Raw genomic sequence first — 24,281 nt, 5'->3', positions numbered from 1 at the left:
AAAGAATAAGTAAATAGAGACACTTTTAATTACAAAGCTATATAAATTCTCTTACAGTGTCATCCGATGAGGTTAGGAATATCTGTTTGCTCTTTGTTCAAATTATAATAAAAGCATAGCAACTAAAATAAAGGAAATGATAATTCTCTCCTTCTTGATGTGCTTGGAGTAGTGTTTGCCTTGGAGCTTTCCATTCCCTCCATTTTAATCAAGAATATGTCAGAAAGAAGAGTAGCCAGAGACAAACAACCTTCTCTTAACACGAAGCTGTCTGTTAGATCTTAATCTGGCAATAAGAGACCTGGTTAATTTTAACTTTGGCTCTTAGAAACGGAAGGGAAGAGGAAATAAAGCCTAGGACAGGGAAATACTTTCACAGAATCCAGAGACGCTGCACCTGGATTCAACTGTGTTCTGTGGTCACCCAACTGCCTTTGCTGATGAGATCTGGAAACCAGTTTCCATGAAACTGATTCCAACTCGTGGTGACCCCATGTGTGTCAGAGCAGAACTGTGCTCCATAGGGTTTTCAATGGCTGGTTTTTTTGGGAAGTAGATCATAAAGCCTTTCTCCGAGGCGCCTCTGGTTGGCCTCAAACCTCCAACCTTTCAGTTAGCAGCCAAGTGCGTTAACTGCTTGCACCACCCAGGGACTCTGATGGTATCCGGAAGCAGAAATGAATTAGTTAAAGCAGGGCAAAGCGAAGAAGCACTAACTGTACAAGCCTGCAAGAGTTCTCTTGATTTTCCCCAGTGGGTTCCCCCCTAGTTGAGACGGAATTGATGCAGTTAAGCCTGAATTTCCTGGCAAGCCCAAGGGTCGGTTTTTCCAAAAGATGTTTTAGACCGTGACTCCTCAGCCTTTCCATGTCTAATCACGAAAGCAAACCCCTGGATACATGCTCTCTGTTTCCAGCTCGCTGTGTATATTTTCTTCACAATTTCACCACGACATGCCAAGGTGTGACATTTATGAACCTCACCAACTGGGAGCTGTGCACACCAAGCCGTTCTCCCTGGGGTGTGGGAACGTGATGAATGGGGGCTGTTCCGCTGGAGGGAGGGCTGCTGTCAGTCTGGCTGCCAACAGCCTTATTTATTACACACCAAAGTATAAAACCGCCCAGCAGCTGCAGCCCTCAGCTCCGGTCCTGGCATCTCCTCGAGGAGACCACGTCGCCTAGAGCCCGGCCATTCTCCAGGAGGCTCCGTGCTCTGCTGGGAACCATGCTCGGGAGGCAGCTCATCTGTTGGCACCTGCTGGCTCTGTTTTTCCTTCCACTTTGCCTGTGTCAAGAAGAATACGTGGAGGTGAGCGGAAGAGCTAAGAAAGTGGTGGCGAGAATAGTACAGAGCCACCAGCAGACTGGCCGTAGCCATTCCAGGAGGGAGAAAGTGAGAGAGCGGAGCCATTCTAAAACTGGGACTGTGGATAATAACACTTCTGCAGACCTAAAACCCCTGAGACCAGATGAGCTACCACACCCCGAGATAGATGACCTAGCCCAGATCACCCCATTCTGGGGCCAGGTACACAGAATTCTCTTCTAAGAATTACTGTCAAAGCTTAATGGGTTTTATTGCTGTTGCTGTTTTTTTTTTTTTTTTTTGACTCAGATTCTTAGGATTGATGCTTTCGAGAAGTTTGCTAAGGTGCTTGTGGGTTTCAGGGTTGCTAGTGGGACTGCAGTCTCTGCTAGACAGAAAAACCAGCAGAGGAAAGCAATGCTGTGCAAAAGACAGCCTGTATCATCAGCCCATCAGAAGGGGCACATGGGCAGCCAGCTCCCTGTTATGCCATAACTCGATTGCTTTTCTTACTCTGTTGGTGCCGACAAGAGCACTGCTGACCTATGCAATAGGTGGACTGCTGTAGATAATCATTTACTCACCATAAGAGGGTTGCATTTCTTGACACTTCCCAGCATGCAGAAGCTGCCCTTTGAGTTTGTCAAAAGCAATAAACTATGATGCTGTGAGTTGGGTGGGCCATTTTGTGTCAGCCTGCTTTGCTATTGGATTTATAGCATTCTAAGTTGCTAAACTTCTATGCTCAGCATGTTGAAAAAAGCATTAGAGCTAAAACAAAACAAAATAAAAGGACTGTGTGTATTTAAAATGCATGAAACCATAGTGTATGATTTGATGCCTGATATTCACAGAAAACTTGATTTATTTCTCCAGGTGTACATTCAGCACCTAAGGAAGCATGTTTAACTCTTTTAGGGTGGTATGGGAGTGAGTTTAAAAGAGGAAGACCCTCAACCAGATGGATTGACACAGAGGCTGCAACAATGGGCTCAAATATAACAATGATTGTGAGGATGGCCCAGGACCGGGCAGTGTTTCATTCTGTTACGCATAGGGTCGCTGTGAGTTGGAACTGACTTGATGGCACCTAACAACAACATCATGGGAGTGAGTTAAGGCTCTAGAGTAGTGAATTGCAAATTGGTGAAACTCAATTGAATTTAAAACGTTAGTAACAGGAAGAGACAGATTTTGGCTTACATTCTGGATATCTAGTGTGCTAAAAACAGATTCGGGGGGCAAGAAGGATTACTTCCAATTACATGGTCTTTGAACAAATAGGTTTTACTGCAAGAATTGATTGCTTTTGTGCACCAAATAGTCCCTGAAAAAGTTTATGTGGTTAAAATCTAAACCCCCCATGTCACAGATTGAGAGGCTTGGGTTGAATTTGAGAGTGGTTATATGAGCGGACTGAGATCACGCACAACTGCAGATCAGGGTGGAGAACCTGGGACTTCCAACCTAAACACACAATGCAGCTGCCCAAACCGTTCTGTGTAGGAGAAAAATGTTTCTTTAAGGAGCTGCAAGAAAAATGATAACCTGTAAATATGATCCTGTTTTTTGGAAAGCCACTTTTGGAGATTGTCCTTTCATCTGACAATCTTTTGGCTAAAGGTGATTAATGCTCATTTGTTGGGTTTTTTAGTGGTGGAAATGTTTTCGCTTTTGTCCAAGGATTGATGTGGACTTCCTATTTCAATGGAGTCCCTGGGTGATGCAAACTGTTAACGTGGTTCATGTCTATGTAGAGGTGCCTCAGAAGAAAGGCCTAGTGATCTACGTCCAAAAAAATCAGCCATTAGAAAAAAAACTGTGGAATACAGTTCTACTCTGACACATATGGGGTCGTCATGAGTTGGAATGAACTCTATGGCAACTGGTCCCATTTCAATAGATGGGATCTTTCTTGGTTCCTTCCTGGCAGTGACAGTGTAAGGCCTTAGAAGGCAGATATAGATTGTCAGAGGTTATTATTTTCTGGCTAGGCCATTGACATTCAAATTACACGTTCTATCCTGGGTTCCTGAGCATTTTCAAACAAACCCCCAACAGAAGATACTATGGAGATTTAAGTTACTGATATCCTGGAGGCTTTCGATACAAGTTCTCCACCAACGGATTAAAAAAAAAAACCAAACCTATTGCCCTCAAGTTACTTCTGACTCATGGCGACCCTATAGACAGAGTAGAACCGCCCCGTAGGGTTTCCAAGGCTGTAATCTTTAGATTTTCACTTTCAGACTGCCACATCTGTCTCCCGCGGAGTGGCTGGTGAGTTTGAACTGCTGACCATTTGGTTAGCAGCGGAGCGCTTAACCCACTGCGCCTTGAGGACTCCTACCAGTCGGTAGAGTGTCCCTAATTGAATTCAGGATTGTACTATGTTCTTTCTTCTTTCCTCATTCTCCCCACCTCTTCTTTTATCTTATTCTCCTTTTTACTTATTCATTTATCCATTCATTCACCAAGCATTTCCTGCTAGGTGCCAAGCTTTAGGGTGGGGACTGAGGATAGGAAGATAAACACAGCTAATCTCCAGTCTCCAAAGAGTTCTGAAAACCAAACCAAACCCGACCTGTTGTCATCAAGTCGATTCCAACTCACAGTGACCCTATAGGACAGAGTAGAACTGCCTCATAGAGTTTCCAAGGAGCAGCTGGTGAATTTGAATTGTCGACCTTTTGGTTAGCAGTGGAACGCCTAACCACGGCGCCACCAGAGAGCTCCAAAGCAACGGGTTTGATTTTATTTTCGAGTTCTTCAGAACAACGAGTTCTGAGGAACTCTAAAATAAAATCAAACTCGTTGCTGTTGAGTAGATTCTGATTCATGGTGACTGTATGTGTTACAGAGTAGAACTCCTCTATAGGGTTTTCTTGGCTGTAATCTTAATGGAAGCCAGTCACCAGGCCTTTCTTCCATGGCGCCACTGGGTGGATTCAGACTGATAACCTTTAGGTTAGTAGTTGAGGGCAAACCATTTGTGCCATCTAGGGGCCAGATGGACTCTAAACCAAACAAACCCATTGTTGACTCAGCGACCCTATAGGACGGAGTAGAGCTGCCACGTAGGGTTTCCAAGGCTGTAAATTTTTATGGAAGCAGACTACCACATTTTTCTCCTGAGGAGTGGCTGGTAGGCTGAAACTGCTGATCTTTTGGTTAGCAGCGGAGTGCTTAACCACTGCACCACCAAGGCTCCTTTCAGAGTTGGGATAAATTAACAAATAGATGCATTGTAATAAACAAGGTCAGTGCACAAAAGGCAGCTGGGAAAAAGTGTCAGAGTGGCAGTGATAGCTGAGCTGGATCTTAAAACATGAGACAAAAAGGACAGGTATCAGGGGCGGAGATAAACATATGTGCCATGAGGAAGAGAATTGAAAGACCTCATGCGGAGCTGGCGTGGCTGGAGCTCCTGGGTCATGGGAGGAAGACTTGGAGACCAGCCAGGAATGATTTTAGTGTCAGCTTGAAATGGATTTTACTGGCTGATTAAGGAGTTTAGACCTTATTTTGCCAGCGTGTTTGTTCATTCATTCACAGTGAGGCAGTGAGGTAATCAGATTTGTGTTCTAGAAAGATAGTTCTGGCTGTGGGCTTGGGGTGGATTAGAGTGGGATGAGAGCTGAGGTAGGCAGACTGTTACTCTTGTCTCTGACATTTTCTTCTCTTCAGTCTCTTTGTCATTCGCCTTTATCAATCTCCTCTTATCCTCCTGGGCACCCATTTCTCCCTCCTTCTCTTCTCCCACTTCGCTTCTCCTTCTTTCTTTCCCTCTTGCTTGAGTGAAAGAAGGAGCTATGGACTCTCTTTTCTAGACGTCACTTAATAATAAACCTGTTGCCATCAAACTGATTCCGACTTCTGGCGACCCCATGTGTGACAGAGTAGAACTGAGCTCCACAGGGTTTTCTTGGCTGTAATGTTTAAAGAAACAGATTGCCAGGCCTTTCTTCCTTGGAGCTGCTGGGTGGGTTCAAACTGCCAATCTTTAGGTTACGAGTCGATCACGAATCGTTTGAGCCACCTAGGAACCTCACTTAATAATTGTTGCTGTGTGTGTGTATGTGTGCCATCTAGTCAGTTCTGACTTATAGACAGAGTAGAACTGCCTCATAGGGTTTTCTAGGCTGCAATATTTATGGGAACAGATTACCAGGTCTTTTCTCCCAAGGAGCTGCTGGTGGGTTCAAACTGCCAACCATTTGGTTAGCAGCCAAGAGCTTAACCATTGTGCCACTCAGGGACTCCTCAGTCAATTCCAACTCATTGTGACCCTATAGGTCAGAGTGGAACTGCCCCAAGGGTTTCCAAGGGGTGGCTGGTGGATTCGAACTGCCAGCCTTTTGGTTAGCAGCTGTAGCTCTTAACCACTGTGCCACCAGGGCTCCCAGTTAGTAACTGTAGAACTCAAATCTGAGTAGCTGCCCCTAACCTCCATCTACAAAATGGATGGAATTTGTCTTGGAGATAATCTCCTCCTCGCATGCTGCCTCTTTGCATGTCCCTGATGTAACCATTCAACCTGATTTGGGGAAAAGGGTTGATAAACTTTAGAGGTGACAGACTTATAACAACTACCTAGTATATGATTTCTCCCTGACCTAGGAAACACTTCTGAATTACCACACTATTTTCAACACGTTCTCAGAGTCCATCAATAGACTCACAAGCATTGCTCCAGATGATTGAACTTTGAAAGACAAGGCCAGAGGGAGGAACATTTGATGAAATTTCGCAGGAGGGTAGGTTCTCAGGAGCTGCCTGACTAGTAATACTCCAAAGTCTCTTGCAGTTTTGGTGGCAGCTCTATACTCTCAAAGTGTCCCCAGGTAGCTTGGGCACCCACACCAAGCCCTAGTTAGCTCTGGTACAGAGCAACCCCATCTCCTCCCCAGATACTAGACTTTAAATACAAAATATTTCTAATTGATTATTTAAGGTTTTGGAAAAGGCCTCAGTATCTTTGTCTGCATCTCAGAGCTGGGAAGAAAATTCGTGACCATCTTATGTAATCCTCTAATTTAACAGATAAGAAAAGTGGTGTCTGGGAGACAGTGACTTCACTAAGGTCACGCAAAACCCAGACAGGAATCCTGCTTCCAGTCCCATGGTCTTTCTGACATTTTCAAGAGTCACAATATTTCAATTCTCTTCTTAAATAAATAGTTCCACTTCAGAATTTTCCCTCCTTCCCCTCCCTTCTCCTTCCCTAAAAATCCATTCTTGGCAGAGTCCTGGATTTCTTGGGGTTTAAAAAGCTGTATTTCACATTAGCAAAACGATACCAGGAAAATATTGAATCCTTCTCAGATTACATTTTTGGATTAGAGGGTGGGGTGGTGCATGGTGTCTTTGCTTTTCCAAATGTCTTGAAATCTCTCTTCTCTGACCAATTCCTTTAGTTGATTTTCTTTTCCTCTGCTAGTTTGACAAAGAGATATTCATAGATTTCCATACCCACAAAACCAAGGTGGTCCTGGTGAAATAGGACTAGACTAGGAGTTAGTGTTAAATTGTGAGCTTCTGATCCCTCAAGACTTGGGCTCTGAGCTGTTGCAGGAGAATACTTTGACTGCAAATATTGTTCTGTGTTCTCCCTGTATAGCTTGTTGGAAACCTTTAGGAAAAAGGGACAAGAGAATGATGAAAATGTCCAAGCCATTTTTGTTTAAAAAAAAAAAATGCTAGGTCTAAATGTGCAGCAAAGTGAAGTATTGATATTTTTTGCTTGAATTTCTAGTGATGGAGAAAGCTTGAACTTTAAATTCTTCTCACCCTCCCTCCCTCCCTTCTTTTTTCTTTCATTCTTTAAATGAATCCTTTATCAATGAGAGCTGTCTTCAAAAGACCACTGAATTATAATTGATGTCTAGGAAAGTTTCCACAAATTTTATAGGATATAATTAAAAGTCAACTTGCCAATTTAGATGAGAATCGAAATGTTATAAGCAACTAGAACTCTTTTGCCAATCACCTTCCACTCGATCTCAAGCTCTTTGGCAGTAAGCATCAATTTTAGAGATTTATTTCTCTATAAATAAGCCTTTAACTCAGTGTCACATTTAAGTATATTTAGTACCCATTAAATACTCATTAGATATTGATTAAATCAATGTGATAATCATTTTAAATTTTGAAGTGGAATATGAAACAGAACGTCAGGTTAAATACTTATTTTTAAGAAGTTAAAGTTGCTTCCAAATGTAAGTAATCAATAAAAATTTGTTGGATAAATTTCCTGAGGCAACTGAAGTTTGCTGTGTCTCTTTGAAAAGCCAGCATTATAATCTGTTTCTAAGAACTCTTAACCCAACATCATGAGTATACCAGTTGCCCTTGACTTGACTCTGACTCATGGTGACCCCATGTGTGTCAGAATAGAAACTGCTCCACAGGGTTTTCAAAGGCTGATATTTTCAGAAGTAGAGAGTCAGGCCTCTCTTCCAAGGCACCTCTGGGTGGACTCAAACCTCCAACCTTTTGGTTGTCAGTCAAGAGCATTAACTGTTTACAGCCAGGGGCTTCTATCATGAATAAAGTAAAAAAAAAAAAAAAAAAGTTGCCATGGAGTCGATTCTGACTCATGGGAACCCCATGTGTGTCAAAGTAGAATTACACTCCATAGGGTTTTCAAGCTGTGATCTTTTGGAAGTAGATCACCAGGGCTTTCTTCCAAGGCACCTCTTAGATTCAAACCACCAACCTTTCAGTTAGTAACTGAGCACTTAACCGTTTGTGCCACCTATAATTAGTGCTTAATAAGTATATTACAAGTTGATAATTCTTGCAATTTGAGGGTCATTTACTCAACCCAGCTACACCTGCGCTATTACCAGTTGGGCAAGAGAGAGAATGAATGCCTCCAGCTGCACTTCTAAAGGAGTTTCCTCCTTTGCTGTCATCAGTAGCTGCAGGAAAGAACTTCCTCAAAATACTACCCCACTCTCCAAGCCCCCACCACCTCTCACACTCTTTTCCAAAGAAAGTGTTCTGTTGACTCTCTGGTTACCTCACCCAATCCTCTTTAACTACTCCCTGACATCTATGCTATTGACATTTCCACCTTCCACCATCTTTTCTGATGTTATTGTGGGTCGTTTGAAGTTAAACCGAGACTCATTTAAGGACCAGCACCAGAAGAAATTTAAAAAACTCTAATTATCCACGGTATCTTTCTCTGAAGCTTCTCTTTGTATCTTCTTAAAGTCTCCACAAACCGGAGGACTGCCACCAGACTGCAGCAAGTGTTGCCATGGAGACTACGGCTTCCGAGGCTACCAAGGCCCCCCTGGACCTCCAGGCCCCCCTGGCATTCCAGGTAAGGATGAGCAAGTTATGCTGTTGCTAGGCTAACTGAAGACTGTGTCAAAATAAGAGGCAAGAACAAACAAATAATCAGGAAGCACTTGTGTGTAAGCCAAAGTGTTCGCATGGAAAATCCAAAAGAAAGAGAGTTGGGTAGGGGAGCCGGGTTTATTAAGCGGGCTAAGGTGGAACAGTATAAATTCTATAGTATTTATTATTGATACCCTTTGCAGAATCCCATAGCCTCTAGGCATCCTGGGGTACCAAATTCATAGGCTTGGAAACTCTTCACTTGCATTAATTATAAGAAGCCCTGGTGGCGCAGTGGTTAAAGCTCTGGACTGCTAACTAAAAGGTTGGTGGTTCGAACCTACCAGCGCACTCCCCCGGAGAAAGACGTGGCAGTCTGCTTCCATAAAGATTACAGCCTTGGAAGCCCTATGGGGCAGTTCTACTCTGTCCCATAGGGTCGCTATGAGTCAGAATCTTCTCGGCCGCCGTGGTGGTTTTTTTTTTTTTTTTTTTTTGGTTAGCGTTTATTATGTTGATTGGGACCTACTCTTTGCTGCGGTGTTTCTGCCACAGGGCATTTTGTACTGTATACTATATCCGATCCGATCCGATTTCCAGGGTATTTATGAAGCGAGGGTGAGGGTGGGCGTGGAGAGGAGAGCAGTAAGGTCAGGTTATCATCATCTATCCACAGTGCCACATGCTGAGCGTATATCCTTCTGCCTACTCCTTCGTCCAGCTGAGCTTTCCTTCCTGCAGCCTAAGGCTCTCTCCGTGTTCAGCTGTCTCCAGCTGACTTTTATGCCTCTCTGGGGCTCATGGAAACATTTTTGTGCTCCAGCACCACGTGTGGAATGGAGAATGCTGCAGAGCTGTATCAGGGCCCCTGTAGACCCTGCAGCCATCTCTACTTTGTTGCTCCTGCTCCTGTGCCGCTAGGCAAGGAGGAATTCTGGAACAGGTGCCTACGCTGGGCCTGCAGAGGAAAGGGCAGCACAGGCCCCTCTATACTAGGACCCCAGAACTACTGGGGGTTTTATTGGCTGACTCCTTCTCGGGCCATGCCCTGGGGGTGGAGCGTTTTCTCACGAGTCAGCAGCAGTCTACTTGCTCTTCTCTGACTTACCCTCATTGGCATTTATAATTGTCAGATGCTAAGCGCTATCACTAAATTGTATACCTGAAAATTGTTGAGTTGGCAAGTGTTGTGCTATATCTTTTTTTTTTTTTTACAACGTACAAAAATAATTGTCAAATGCAGTTTAAGTTTTATACTTTCGAAAGTCTCCTACATGAAACCAAGTTTAAAATCAGAAAACCTTATGTTAGACTTTAAATTGTGATTATTGGCTTGGAATCTATGTCATTGAATATCAAGGTAGCAGCCAGCAGAGGAGGTGATGTAAGAGGGGACGGGGATATTCGTATGCTTCTAGAATTTTCTCAGGTCTAAACTCTTTTGAGGTTACAGGACAGGGTAGCCTTGGCTAAATGTTTTTCATTAGAGAACAGCTTTGTCATGTGATCACATTAACTGCAAACACTGTCAAAGTTCACCAGCCTGAGAAGATTGCAAGCCTGGTGTGATACCTGCCCAAAGGTAGCGTGCAAAATAGACAGCAAAAGGGCCTGAAATTCAGCAAAAGTAAAAATAAAGGAAGAGATGTAAAAATGGTCCCTGAGTGGTAAAGTGAAGCGTTGAAATTGTTGTTCAAGTCTTGCTTTCAAAATTATTGTTATTTTTTTAATCGATGATTTTATTTTCCCCCCAGTTGTAAAAGTGACACGTGTCCATTGTAGAAGACTTTAAAAAGACGGAATAGTATTTAGAATGGCATAAAAATCACTCACGGCTGTCTAGAAATAGACAGTGAAGTGAGTGTGAATGAGTAACTGGGCTTTCTCAAGTGGTGACGTCTGCTTGTTTAAGGAAACCATGGAAACAATGGCAATAATGGAGCCACTGGCCATGAAGGGGCCAAAGGTGAGAAAGGAGACAAAGGTGACCTGGGGCCACGAGGGGAGCGAGGGCAGCATGGCCCCAAAGGAGAGAAGGGCTACCCCGGCATTCCACCAGAACTTCAGGTAAACTGCCCTTCCCCCACCTCCAGGTGACTTACACACCTGCCCTGGTCACCAGAGGCCGGGAATCAGAAGGTTTGAGAGGTTCCACAAGCTCTACCAATCCTGAGCAAATCTGAGTCTCAACTGGTTCATCTACACGCAGGATATGTTTGCATAAGGCCTGTGCTGTTCAAACAGTAAAGGATTTTGAGATCATTCTTAGGGAAAAGAGAAATTTATGAAGAGTAACCTCCTACTACCTCATTAGACCAAATACAAGGCAACTCTGAATATAAATTAATTTCCTATTTTCCAAATGAGAAGATACTCAACAAATAATTTTTAAATTGAAATAAGAAAGTTTCTGGCAACTCATATATATAAACTTTTAGATAGATACACGGAACAGCCAAATGTATACTTATGATATTTTATCAATTTTGTTGCATTTACATAATTGTTAACTGACATCGAGTTGGCCCCTGACTCATGGTGACCCCATTTACAATGGAATGAAACTCTGCCCGGTCCTGCCCCATCTCCATGATTGATTAGAGATCAGACCATGGTAATCCATAGGGTTTTCACTGGCTGATTTTTGGAAGTAGATCATCAGGCCTTTCTTCCTAGCCTGTCCTAGTCTGGAAGCACTGCTGAAACTTGTTCAGCATCAGAGCAACATGAAAACCTCCACTGACAGATGAGTGGTGGCTGTACTTGAGGTGTATTGGCCTAATCGAACCCGGGTCTCCTACATGGAAAGCAGGAATTATACCACTAAATCACCAATGCCTCTCTTTATCCTTAGAAACATTTTCTTTCTGAGTCATCCAACCACAGTTTTCCAGACCAGATCACATTAGTTTCTGTTCAAAGTTTTTTGAATGCCTGTATGAGGCTTTAACCAGATGTTTTATCTCGATCTAAGGTACTCACTTGTCTATTCTTTATTTCTTTTTGAAACCTTCTTTAAAATTCTTGTCGTCAACACCACTTAACACTTGAAATGTGACATTAAATCACCAAGAAAAATGACTAAATCTGCATAAATTTTTTCTAATATTTAAAAACTGATTCTGCCATGGGACTTTTATCAGCATTTTTTATTAATGTTGTTTCTGGCTAATATGTCTTCCCCAAAGTATGGTTAAGACAAAAGAAACTGAGCAAGCATCCTGTAACATGAGATGCTTTTAAAGAACTAGAATATAAGGCTACTCTTTTTCTTCCCAATCAAACTGATTTCATTGGTCTGCACACACAAAGTAATGCAATTAAGTCTGGAATTATATTTTCAGACCACTGACCCTACAGGTGTAAAGTTTTATTGAGTCAAATTGCTCAATTAAATCTCGTCATCTAAAGCACATTAAACTAAATCAATATAAGACTACTCATGTCTGAAAGAAAAATTATGGGAAAACTTTACCTTCTATTTGAGCATATAAAATGATTGTTTGACCTGGGGTAAGTCCCATCATATTTCTGGGCATTGATTTTTTCCAAGTGTAAACTAAGAGATCTTGTGTTTTATTCTAACTGCGGTTTTATAACTTTTTAACGAATACTGTTTAAAAATTTTAGCAACCTGGGATTCATGTGGCAACATAAATTTATAAAGAAAAGACATGCCACTCAGCCAAGTTAAAGCTATCCAGGAAGATGGAAGACAAAATTCTCAAAGCTTGAAACTCTAACCCAGACCCTGTGCATGATTATATCCATGGTTAGGGGGCCCTGGAATAGTTGGCTTAATGGAGAACACTCTGGGGAAATACTAAATTTGCTTCATCAGCAATTTTGCACTGAAACTACAGTATAATCATTTAGAAGACCTACTTTCACATATGTGTCTGTCACCATTCCAAAGAAAGGTGATCCAAAAGAATGCAGAAATTATTGAACAATATCATTAATATCACACACAAGTAAAATTTTGCTGAAGATCATTCAAAAGTGGTGGCAGCAGCACATTGACAGGGAACTGCCAGAAATTCAAGCTGGATTCAGAAGAGAACATGGAACAAGGCATATCATTGCTGATGTCAGATGGATCCTGGCTGAAAGCAGAGAATACCAGAAAGATGTTTACCTGTGTTTTATTGACTATGCAAAGCCATTTGACTGTGTGAATCATAACAAATTATGGATAACATTACGGAGAATGGGAATTGCAGAACGCTTAATTGTGCTCCTGAGGAACATGTACTTAAACCAAGAGGCAGTTGTTCAAACAGAACAAGGGGATACTGCATGGTTTAAAGTCAGGAAAGGTGTGCATCAGGGCTGTATCCTTTCACCATACTTATTCAATCTGTATGTTGAGCAAATAATCCGAGAAGCTGGACTATACGAAGAAGAACGGGGCATCAAGATTGGAGGAAGACTCATTAACAACCTGCATTATGCAGATGACATAATCTTGCTTGCTGAAAGTGAAGAGGATTTGAAGCGCTTACTGATGAGGATCAAAGACCACAGCCTTCAGTATGGATTATACCTCAATATAAACAAAACAAAAATCCTCACTACTGGACCAATAAGCAACATCATGATAAATGGAGAAAAGATTGAAGTTATAACGGATTTAATTTGACTTGGATCCACAATCAATGCCCGTTAAAGCAGCAGTTAAGAAATCAAACAACGCATTGCATTGGGCAAATCGGCTGCAAAAGACCTCTTTAAAGTGTTGAAAATTAAAGATGTCACTTTAAGGACTAAGGCGTGCCTGACCAAGCTATGTATGGTGTTTTCAATCACCTCATATGTGTGTGAAAGCTGGACAATGAATAAAGAAGATCAAAGAAGAACTGATGTATTTGAATTACGGTGTTGGTGAAGAATATTGAACTTACCATGGACTGCCAGAAGAATGAACAAATCTGTCTTGGAAGAAGTACAACTAGAAAGCTCCTTGGAAGCAAGGATGGCAAGAGACTATGTCTTACATACTTTGGTCATGTTATCAGGAGGAATCAGTCCCTGGAGAAGGACATCATGCTTGGTAAAGTAGAGGGTCAGCGAAAAAGAGGAAGACCCTCAACGAGATGGATTGACACAGTGGCTGCAACAATGGGCTCAAGCATAACAACGATTGTGAGGATGGTGCAGGACCAGGCAGTGTTTCCTTCTGTTGTACACAGGGCTGCTATGAGTCAGAACCTACTCGATGGCACCTAAGAACTAAGAACAACAACAACACTTTCACATGTTTTAAAGGAGACATTACAGAAGAGGGAAGATATCGTTAGGCAGATTATGAAGGAGAGTGACTTCCAGGTGCCTTCACTCCCATTTCTAAATCACTATCCTGATGTCACCCCCTCCCTATCCTGCCTCTAATGTCCTCATGCTCTCTTTCTAACTGTTCATATCGATCCTCTGTTGATTTTTCTGGCCTTGTCTAAAGTTCTCAGGGTTTCACATATTTGATCCCCTCTTCCTCCTCTTTCACCTCTCCCCCATTCCAACCCCCATTCTTTGAAGACCGATGATCCCTGCAAATCAAGAATCGATTCATCTGATTCACACTCAGTTTCAATGACCCATTTGGATGGGGGACTGGCATTGTCTTTCAAAGGTGACTCTCCAATGGTGGTTTCAGCAAAAACATTTCTTGACAGGTGGGATTGTTCTAATGCCTTTCAATTATTAACATTTAGTATATTGGCTTCCAACCCTGTCTTCGGATGCCAGTAGTAGTAACAACAGTAGTAGTGATAGTAGCATCTCACTCTCTTCTTAATTAAGTGATATAGAAGAGCCCAAACATTGCACGAGGCTCAAACACTACATGGCTTGCCAAGTGATATGGCTAGATATGGGTTAGATAAGTGGTATGGGATGCAAATTCAGATCTTTGGACTCAAAGAGACAGTTTTATTCCCAAACTCATAGGGCCAGAGTGGGTGTCACCACGGGCAGGCTTCTTAAATTAATTCTCTTCACTGATATTTTACTGATTCAGCAGAGCTTTCAAAGTTCCATAAAATATTGCACATAAAGTATTTGTAATGTTATAATCCAAGGAATAGTGCTGGCATTAAGTGGTTTCTTTGATTCTCCTAAACCTAAATTTACTGTTCAATGATGGCAGTATCTTAACAGTAAAATGTATACAGAAGGTTTTGCTTTTCCAGTATTCAAATAGATTGTTAGTTTTATTAATCTATTTTTCTACATTTTGGATAACTGCAAACATTCTTTTTTGCCTTTAAAAAAAGTATCCCGATAGCTTTTAATTGTAAAAAAAAAAAAAAAAAAATTAGAAAGGAAAACTGAGCAAAAAACAAAGAAAAATAAAATCTATCAAGAGACAATTACTACGAACATGGTTACGTATCTTTTCAGATTTATACATATTCATACACACCTGTTATTTTTAAATGACAATGGCAACATACAGTACATACTACTTTGTTACTTTATTTCATGAACACCTATGTCCTGAACATCTCTTCATGTAGATACAGTTACAAATGAGTGTCCTTTTTATTAACATAAAATTAATACACAATTCCATTTCAAAACAATAGGTGTAGCGAAGAAAGGAAAAAAAAATTCCCATGAAACATCTACCCTGTGTCGACTGCCATTAATAATTTTATAGATGTTCTTGCAGATATTTTCTTAAGTTTGCCCACACAATGCCCACCCCACACACTTACTCACCTCAAGTCCTGTTAGACCGTAATGATCTTGTGTTGCTTGCATTTTTATTAAATAATGTATTAAAGACATTTTCCCATACCATATATAAGTATAGATCAACATCAAAGATTCTCAAAATGTATTTTGAATTTAATGGGTATCTTTTGAGGAAAAAATTAATTTAAGGCTGATAAAATTAAAAAGTCATTTGGCTGTAGGGCTTCTCAGATCCTTTCATATATTATGCTCATTGCATAGCTACAAAAGGAAGATTTCATACAAATTTTTCCAGTATTCTTTGATAGTAGAATTTTAATATTTCAAAAAGTATTGTTTAAAGTCCAACGTTTGTTGAAACACGTTGAGAAGTGCTGATATACATTATCATTTTGATTGCTGCATAGCATAAAAATGTTAGCAATTACCATACCTTATTTGATTTTTTCTCCGTGGATTGGTGCTTTAGCTATTTCCAATCTTGTTGTTACAAATAATGTTACAATAAACTTACTCGTATAAAAACTTTATTTCTTTAAGATAAAATCCTAAAACGGTGGGTGCTTTTGGACAAAAGGTATGGACATTTAAAATGTTGACATATATTACTAAATTGCTTTGAGAAGTGTCCTAACAGTATATACTCCCGCCAATGGGAGAAACTTGTTCATATGTGCTCAGGTTTTTTACATGTTATAAAATTTCATATTATCACCCTCCTCCCCCACAAAAAAAGCAATTTTCAATGCAATATTAGTTTCCCTGAAAAAAACAAGGCACACATAAAAAACAGATTGCAGAAACATATAGAAAGTGCAGGCTAAGAAGCCAGATGGCGGAAAAGTGAAATGCCAAGAGCTGGGAATACAGAAGCCAATAGGTGTTATATCCATTTGATGGGTGAAATGATTTATTGTTTCAACTGGAATAAAAGGTATTTATGTGAGATGCCTCTCCATATTCTTTATCCATTTGTCTCTTATAATATTTTTGTTTTCCTTATTGGGCTATAACAGCCATTTATATAGGTTAAAAGTTTTACAACTTCATCTCTAATATGTGTTGCAAATGTGTTCCCTGTTTTTTAAATTTAAGGAATTTTTTTTTCTTGTTACACAAAATTTTTAAAAGGTTGCAATGCCTTATCTATCAATATTTTTATTTATGGTAAGTAAAAGGGTGGCTTGCATACTTATTTGTAAATAAGCAGACAGTAAAATATAGTAGAAGAAAATGAGGATGAAACGTTGAAGAATGGGAAGCCTTTCTAAGCATGACACCAAGAGACTGTAAATGATGTACTCTTAATCTTCCTTCCAAGACTGCAAACTTTGAACATTGCGGTCCATATTGTTTTTTGTTTAACTTGCTTGGTATCTTACACAACATAAATTTTCAATATTTGTTTGCCAAATCATGCTAATTGCCTATTAATTAACCACCAACTCTTTCCTTAGATTGCATTCATGGCTTCACTTGCAACTCACTTCAGCAATCAGAACAGTGGGATTATCTTCAGCAGCGTTGAGACCAACATTGGAAACTTCTTTGATGTCATGACTGGTAGATTTGGGGCCCCAGTATCAGGTGAGATGTAGACATAAATGAATGACTGAATTCATCAATCTAGTGATCAAGAAAGGAAGATGGGGAGGGAGGGAGGAACGGAGGGAGGAAAGGAGGAGAGAAAGAGAGAAGGGAGGGAAAGGACGGAAGAAGAGAGGAAAGAAAGAGAGGTAGAGAGAGGGAACAAAGGAAAGAAGACACTAGGGGAGTGGAGAATTCTTTCTGATTCAGGTTGAAACAAGCAGCTCATATAGATTTCTGTTGGGTTTCAAAGTAAATGAATCTAAATCTAAAAAACAAAGACACGTTTTTTAAAAAAAAAACTGGCCATGGTTATTAAGAATATTAACTATGATCTAAACGGAACCAAATAATTCCTCAGAGGGCATAGTTACCTCTGATTTAGTTAGTTTTCTAGAACTCTCTTGAGCACCTTATTCCAACAATATGACCATCCTTTGACTCTCATGGTTTACTGTTTAAACCTCACCTAAACCAAACCACCAAACTCACTGTCGTCAAGCTGATTCCAACTCATAGTTACCCTGTAGGACAGAGCAGAACTGCCCCATAGGGTTTCTAAGGTTGTAAATCTTTACCGAAGCAGGCTACCACATCTTTCTCCTGCAGAGTGGCTGGTAGGTTTGAGCTGCCGACCTTTTGGTGAGCAGCAAGTGCTTTAACCACTGCGCAACCAGGGCTCCTAAACCTCACTCAGTAGATTGCCAAATGACCATTTTATGTTTCTCAACGTCAAGAGTGATTACACAGAGAAGACTGATTTTGTAATTACAGTAAAACAAAGACCTAAAAACCATAGTGGAAATGTGTTGCCTCTGGTTTCAATATCTGTTCTTGCAAAGGACAATTGTGTGTGATTATACTACATATTCACTTCTGTATTTCCAACTCTTGGCATTTCATTTATTCACCATCTGGTTTCTTAGCTGGCGGCTTCGAAACTGTTTCTGCAATCTATTTTTTATAGTACTCATCATTTTTTTTTTTAAGGAAAGCTAGTATCTTTTCCTGTCATTTTGATTTCAATTTTATCTTCCTAAGGCATTGAAAATTGTGTTTTTGTTTTTTGGGGGGGAGAGGGGGGAGGAGGTTTAATATGAAGTTTGATAAAATATAAAATACCTGAATACGTATAAATTTCTTTCTTGGAGTCCTATAATTGGTATCTACCTTTACTTTTCATCTGTGGGCCAATCTCCAGGCTTGTGAATGGGCACAACTGATTTTTATACCATTTCCTTCATTCCTAGTGCTTTGAATATACATGCCCAACACTTAATAAAGTATAATCATACTTCCTTTATTTCATTCCACCTGGTTCAGAAACAGACGGATCAACGTGGCACCATTACAGCTTCTATCTTACTTGACAGCACCTTCGGAAAACAGCGTAGAACTGTCCAGTGTTTTTTTTTTTTTTTCTTTTTCAGGTGTTTCTGGATTTTTCTCTCACAGGATCTTTAGTACAAAAATGTAACATGGAAATCAGTAAGAGCTTGTTGACTTACATTCACCTTTCTAAAATGCACCCCCAAATCCCAGATCATCTGGAGTTGGCAGGATTTTCCTTTTAGCTCTCCATCTAATTTGGATTCTTCTTAATCATTCACTGATAGAATCTCCTGTGCTGGCATTTAGAATGTACCAGGTCATATTAAATTGCTTTCAGTTAGGAGCCCTAGGCTCTTCCAAGAAAATTCACATCTTTTAACATATGTTGATCTTTTTCAAATGAAGAGGATCTGGATTTTTAGTAACAGGGTTATGCTGCTGAGTCTAAATTGGATCTTTCTATTTATTGCATATAATTTCACCCATTTATAATGAATAACCTGAGAAATGCCTGGAACTTTTTCTTTAGAACTAATAAACATTTATTCAGCGATCCAGTGCTTTGTTATCTTTGGCTAATGCCTCTGGCGTGGCGGGCATGATCCTCCATTGTAAAGTTATATTTGGCTCATTTTGTTGGGTTTCAGAAGGCCATGTGCCCAATCCCCTGCAGGGCTCTGTACCTTATTAATATGACTTATGTGGTACATGCTGATGATAATTAACCTAGACGCAGTGACACAGGAACTGATGTACTCCGCTCTGAGCACTTGGCCAGAGGGGTAGGGTGAGGCAGTGAAATACAGCTAACCTACACATCTTGCCTAAAGACGTTGTAATCCTGTTGGGGACAGACAGTATACACATTGAGAAAGTGAACAAAACTTAAAGCAGTTTGAAGGTGAGAGCAGATAAAGAGATATTCATGCAAATAAAGGCCAAGAAGAAACTACATATCCTGTCAAGTGTTAACAGAAGAAATGTGAGGTCATTTGGCATATCCCCCTGCTGTCTCCAGGTCTTCAATGTACAATATGTTAATATAAACATGGCTAAATACCTGCCTTTTTCAGGTGTGTATTTCTTCACCTTCAGCATGATGAAGCATGAGGATGTTGAGGAGGTGTATGTGTACCTTATGCACAATGGCAACACAGTCTTCAGCATGTACAGGTGGGTGGTGTTTTCCATCACAGGTATCCTCCATGGTGCCATTGTTTACTAGCAGGATGCCCAAGCTAGGGAAGTCAATGGGGCCAATGGAACCTGACATGGCCTGTGTCTTCAATGACAGCCCCCCACACTCTGGTATACAGGTGGATTAAAATTAATATTTGAGAAGAAACAAATCTGATAAACTTCAGCATCAACAGGTTGATGAAAGACCTTGAACTAATAGCTAATAACACTGCCTATAACTAACCGTTTGAATTTGCTTAACTTGTTATTTTTTCCTTTTCTCTCTGCCTTTCTTCTGCCTTCCTACTCTCCTTCTTCCTTTGCCTGAGGCTTAGGTTGGGAAGGAGCCCTGGTGGCGCAATCGTTAAAGCACCTGGCTACTAACCTAAAGATTTGGACCCACCCAGCAGCTCTGTGGGAGAAAAGACCTGGTGATCTGTTCCCATAAAGATTACAGCCTAGGAAACCCTATGGGGCAGTTTTAACGTGTCCTATACAGCTGCTATGAGCTGGAATCGACTTGACGGCACACAACAACAACATTTAGGTTGTGTGAGTCCCTGGGTGGTGCAGATGGTTAAGTGCTCAGCTGCTAACCGAAGATTGGAGGTTCAAGCCCACCTAGAGGCGCCTTGAAAGAAAGACCTGGTGATCTACTTCCAAAGAATCAACCATTGAAAACCCTATGGAGCACAGGTGTACTCTGACACAATGGGGTTGCCATGAGTCAGAATCTACTTGACAGCAACTGGATGGTTCTGTCAAGTCAGTCTTCTGTCTGTTTTTCTCTTTGGCTTCTGCTTCTGCTTTCTGAGGGTGTCTTCTTTGTCTATTTTTCTTCGTGGCCACATCTAAAAGGTGAGTAGTCTCTCCCTAGAGCAATTTTGCAGCTCATTTTCAGCTGGTGCAAATTTGAAGATATAAGGACACTTGCTTGAACATTCCAAAGATTTTAAGGTCGCATTTAGATTGTTTGGCAAAACCAATTCCTCAAAAACTTAGTAGGCTTTTGCTCTATTTACCCCAGTCAGCTACATGTGTTAGTAAACCACAACCAGTGTTCTGTGCTCGACAGATAGTTTTTCTGTTGTTATTTCTTTGCTTCCTTGTCCCCATGGTTCTCCCTCTCAATTTAATAGTGGCTACCATGAAGCCATGGGCTCCTGGTGGTGCAATGGTTAAGAGCTTGGCTGCTAACCAAAAGGTTGGCAGTTTGAATCCACCACCTGCTCCTTAGAAACCCTATGGGGCAGTTCTACTCTGTTGTATAGGGTCACTACAAGTCGGAATCGACTCAATGGCAATGAGTTTGTTTTTTACCAGGAGGCCAAGTTATCCTGGTGGCACAGTGGTTAAGTGCTCAGCTGCTAACCAAAAGGTCAGCGATTTGAACCCACCAACCCACTCTACAGGAGAAAGATGTAGCAGTCTGCTTCTGTAAAGATTACAGCCTTGAAAACCCTATGGGGCAGCTCTGCTCTGTCCTATAAAGCCTCTATGAGTCAGAATTGACTTGACGGCAGTGGGTTTTGGGGTTACTATGAGGCCTTCTGGAACAATAGGTTTAAGTAGAAAGGCAACATTTTTTTTTATTGTGTTTTAAATGAAGGTTTACAGAGCAAATTAGTTTCTTGTCAAACAATTAATACAGATATTGTTTTGTGACATCGGTTGCCAACCCATGACGGGGGTGTCAACACTCTCCCCTCCTCGACTTTGAGTTCCCTGTTATCAGCTTTCCTGTCCCCTCCTGCCTTCTCGTCCTTGCCCCTGGGCTGGTGTGCTAACTTCCCCAGTCTTACCCTTCACCAAAGTTACCACTTATTTATTATCTAGTTGGTGTTTTTCCCTCCCCATCCCTCCCCTCCCTCATAACCATCAAAGATTGTTTCTTTCTGTGTGTAGACCTTTTCACGAGTTTTTATAATGGTGGTCTCATACAGTCTTTGTCCTTTTGTGATTGACTTATTTCACTCAGCATAATGCCCTCCAGATTCATCCATGTTGTGAGATGTTTCACAGATTCATCATTGTTGTTTATCATTGCGTAGTATTCCATTGTGTGGACCTACCATAGTTTGTTTATCCATTCATCTGTTGATGGGCACTTAGGTTGTTTCCAACTTTTTGCTATTGTGAATAATGCTGCAGTGAACATGGATATGCATACGTCTACTCATGTGACAGCTCTTATTTCTCTAGGGTATATTCCTAGGAGTAGGATTGCTGGATCATATGGTGTTTCTATTTCTAGCTTTTTAAGAAAGGGCCATACCATTTTCCAAAATGGTTGTACCATTTTACATTCCCACCAGCAGTGCATAAGATTTCCAATCTCCCTGCAGCCTCTCCAACGTTTGTTATTTTCTGTTTTTTTGATTCATGCCAGTAATGTCTGGGTGAGATGGTATCTCATTGTAGTTTTGGTTTGCATTTCTCTAATGGCTAGTGATCTCGAGCATTTCCTCATGTGTCTGTTAGCTGCCTGAATGTCTTCATTGGTGAAGTGTCTATTCGTAACCTTTGGCCATTTTTAAATTGGATTATTTGTCTTTTTGTTGTAGAGGTGTTGGAACCCAGGTGTCAATATATGACTTCCAAGGTCATGATGGCCATTGTCATTAACATCCTAGACATTCATAATGGGAAAGGAACATGGAGGGGTATTTGTGAGAGTTTTATTGGCCAGGCCTACAGTTGGGGCCTAACAGTGTTGGAAAGGCCAAGTGCTTTTATACCTTAAGAAGCAGAGGTAATGTTGTTGGCTTCCCATTAAGACTTCTCATTCAATCAGATAGATACATCCTATGTCATGATCAGATAGGACTAAAAATGTTTACAAGTGAACCAAAAAACAAACCTGTTGCCATCGAGTTGATTCCCACTCATAGGACAGAGTAGAACTTCCCTATATGGTTTCCGAGGCTGTAATTTTTACGGAAGCAGACTGCCACATTTTTCTCCCATGGACTGGCAGGTGTGTTCGAACCACCGACCTTTTGGTTAGCAGCCAAGTGCTTAACCACTGTGCCACCAGGGCACCTTTGGGCCTAGAAATAGCACACATCATTTCCGCCCACATGTCATTTAGAAAACTTAATCACAGGACTATATGTAAATGCAGGAGAGTCTGGGAGAGAAAGGGAGAGCAGATTCTGGTGAAAAGCTGACTATCCACTGTAAAGACTAAGTAATTGGTGCCCTCTCTTTTTCTTTCCAGCTATGAAACAAAGGGGAAATCAGACACTTCCAGCAACCATGCAGTGCTGAAGCTGGCCAAAGGGGATGAAGTTTGGCTAAGAATGGGCAATGGCGCTCTCCACGGGGACCACCAGCGCTTCTCCACCTTTGCAGGCTTCCTGCTCTTTGAAACTAAGTAAACAGAGGAATAGACCAGCTCCACTTTGGGGAAGTCTTATAGCTGAGCTGGTTTTGTTATGATGTGAGAAATCGTAGAGTTAAGGAATCCACATGCTGCATTCCAAAAAAAAAAAAATTATTGGTTACACTTGCTAATCACGCTACAGGTAGACCAATAATGTTGGATGACTCAGGGGCTCAGAACATAACCACAATACAGTTTTCCCAAGTGATCTTGACTAATACACTCATCACCTTCATCATTCATTCCTAAACACCTAAAGGAGAATTTCCCTGTGATGCAGGTTGGAAACGATTATTTCCAGCAGAGAAGTCATTTGCGAAGAGTTTTGACTGCTGGATACTAATTTTGATACCAGCTTTCAGGAATCTCTGAAGTCTTGAGTTCATCTTTTTTTATAACCTTTCAGAGAAGAGGAGCAGTGATTATGATCATGGTGGGACAAGAAAAGGGCACTTGCCAGGACCTAGGTACCAAAATATTTGCGGAACCTAGACTGAGAAGTAACACTTTGTTCCACTGGGTCAGTATTCATGAATAAATATTTGTTAGTAATTCCAGATAGCTTTTAGATAGCAAAAGCATTCACAATGCCCACAATGATTTGGCTCCTCCTTTTTATAATGCACCTCTGAAATTAACTCTTGTCTCTTAATCACTTATAAGTTTGGAAATAGAATTTTCTCATGATCCAGACTTGGGCTTATCAGATTTAACTTATCAGATCAACTGTTTTTTTTAAACATTGTTTTATTGTGGGAAAAATGCCAATTCAGCATTTTGTGTGTATACGTGGCAAATATATATGTAACAAAATATTTGCTATTTCAACATTCTTCACATGTACCATTCAGTGACATTGGATACTTTCATCATGTTGTACAACCATCACCACTGTCCATTTCCAAATTATTCTACCACCATTAACAAAAACTCAGTACCATTTGAGCAAAGACTTCTCATTTCCTCCTCCTTCCCCCTGGTAACCACTAGTAAGCTTTGGGCTCTGTACATTTGTCTATTTCATCTGATGAGACCATAGAATATTTGTCCTTTTGTGACTGACTTATTTGACTCAGCATGTTTTCAAGATACATCCATGCTGTAGCATGTATCAGAACTTCATTTCTCTTTATGGCTAATATTCTACTGTAGGTATATATCACATTTTATTTTTCCATTCATCTGTTGATGGGCATTTAAACTGTTTCTACCTTTTGGCTATTGTTAACAGTGCTGTAGTGAACATTGGTGTACAAATTTCTGTTTGTGTCCCTGCCTTCAATTCTTTGAATATATACCTAGGATTGGGATTTCAAGGTCATATGGCATTTTTATGTTTAACTTTTTGAGGAACTGTTTTCCACAGCAGTTGTACCATTTTGTATTCCCATCAGCAGTGGATGAGGGTTCCAATTTCAGACTGACTCTTTGCACTGTTTTTGTT

At 40.8% G+C, this 24,281-nt stretch overlaps 1 protein-coding gene across 2 annotated transcripts; it reads left to right on the top strand.

The window, feature by feature from the left end:
• Positions 1–1,094: 1,094 nt before the first annotated feature.
• C1QTNF3 (C1q and TNF related 3) lies at positions 1,095–23,291 on the top strand. 2 transcript variants are annotated; one of them, XM_004385236.1, is made up of 6 exons: positions 1,095–1,311; positions 8,530–8,641; positions 10,571–10,725; positions 16,812–16,941; positions 19,347–19,446; positions 22,673–23,291. In XM_004385236.1, exons 1-6 carry the CDS (start codon positions 1,228–1,230, stop codon positions 22,830–22,832), a joined length of 741 nt encoding a protein of 246 aa, XP_004385293.1. In that variant the 5' UTR covers positions 1,095–1,227; the 3' UTR covers positions 22,833–23,291. The 2 variants fall into 2 exon arrangements, with proteins under 2 accessions (XP_004385293.1, XP_004385292.1); XM_004385235.1 differs by having other exon boundaries at positions 1,095–1,530.
• The last annotated feature ends 990 nt before the right edge of the window (positions 23,292–24,281 follow it).

The sequence above is a fragment of the Trichechus manatus genome, unplaced genomic scaffold (assembly GCF_000243295.1).
Source record: "Trichechus manatus latirostris isolate Lorelei unplaced genomic scaffold, TriManLat1.0 scaffold00135, whole genome shotgun sequence".
NCBI classification, from domain to species: Eukaryota; Metazoa; Chordata; class Mammalia; order Sirenia; family Trichechidae; genus Trichechus; species Trichechus manatus.
Note: the sequence above shows the minus strand (reverse complement) of the source record. Positions and strands in the feature narration are given on the sequence as shown.

Coding starts and splice junctions, on each gene's coding strand:
- C1QTNF3 (XM_004385235.1), top strand. CDS start 1,228: ATGCTCGGGAGGCAGCTCATCTGTTGGCACCTGCTGGCTCTGTTTTTC. Junction 16,942..19,346: donor ATTTGGGGCCCCAGTATCAG/GTGAGATGTAGA, acceptor TGCCTTTTTCAG/GTGTGTATTTCTTCACCTTC. Junction 19,447..22,672: donor ACAGTCTTCAGCATGTACAG/GTGGGTGGTGTT, acceptor TTTTCTTTCCAG/CTATGAAACAAAGGGGAAAT.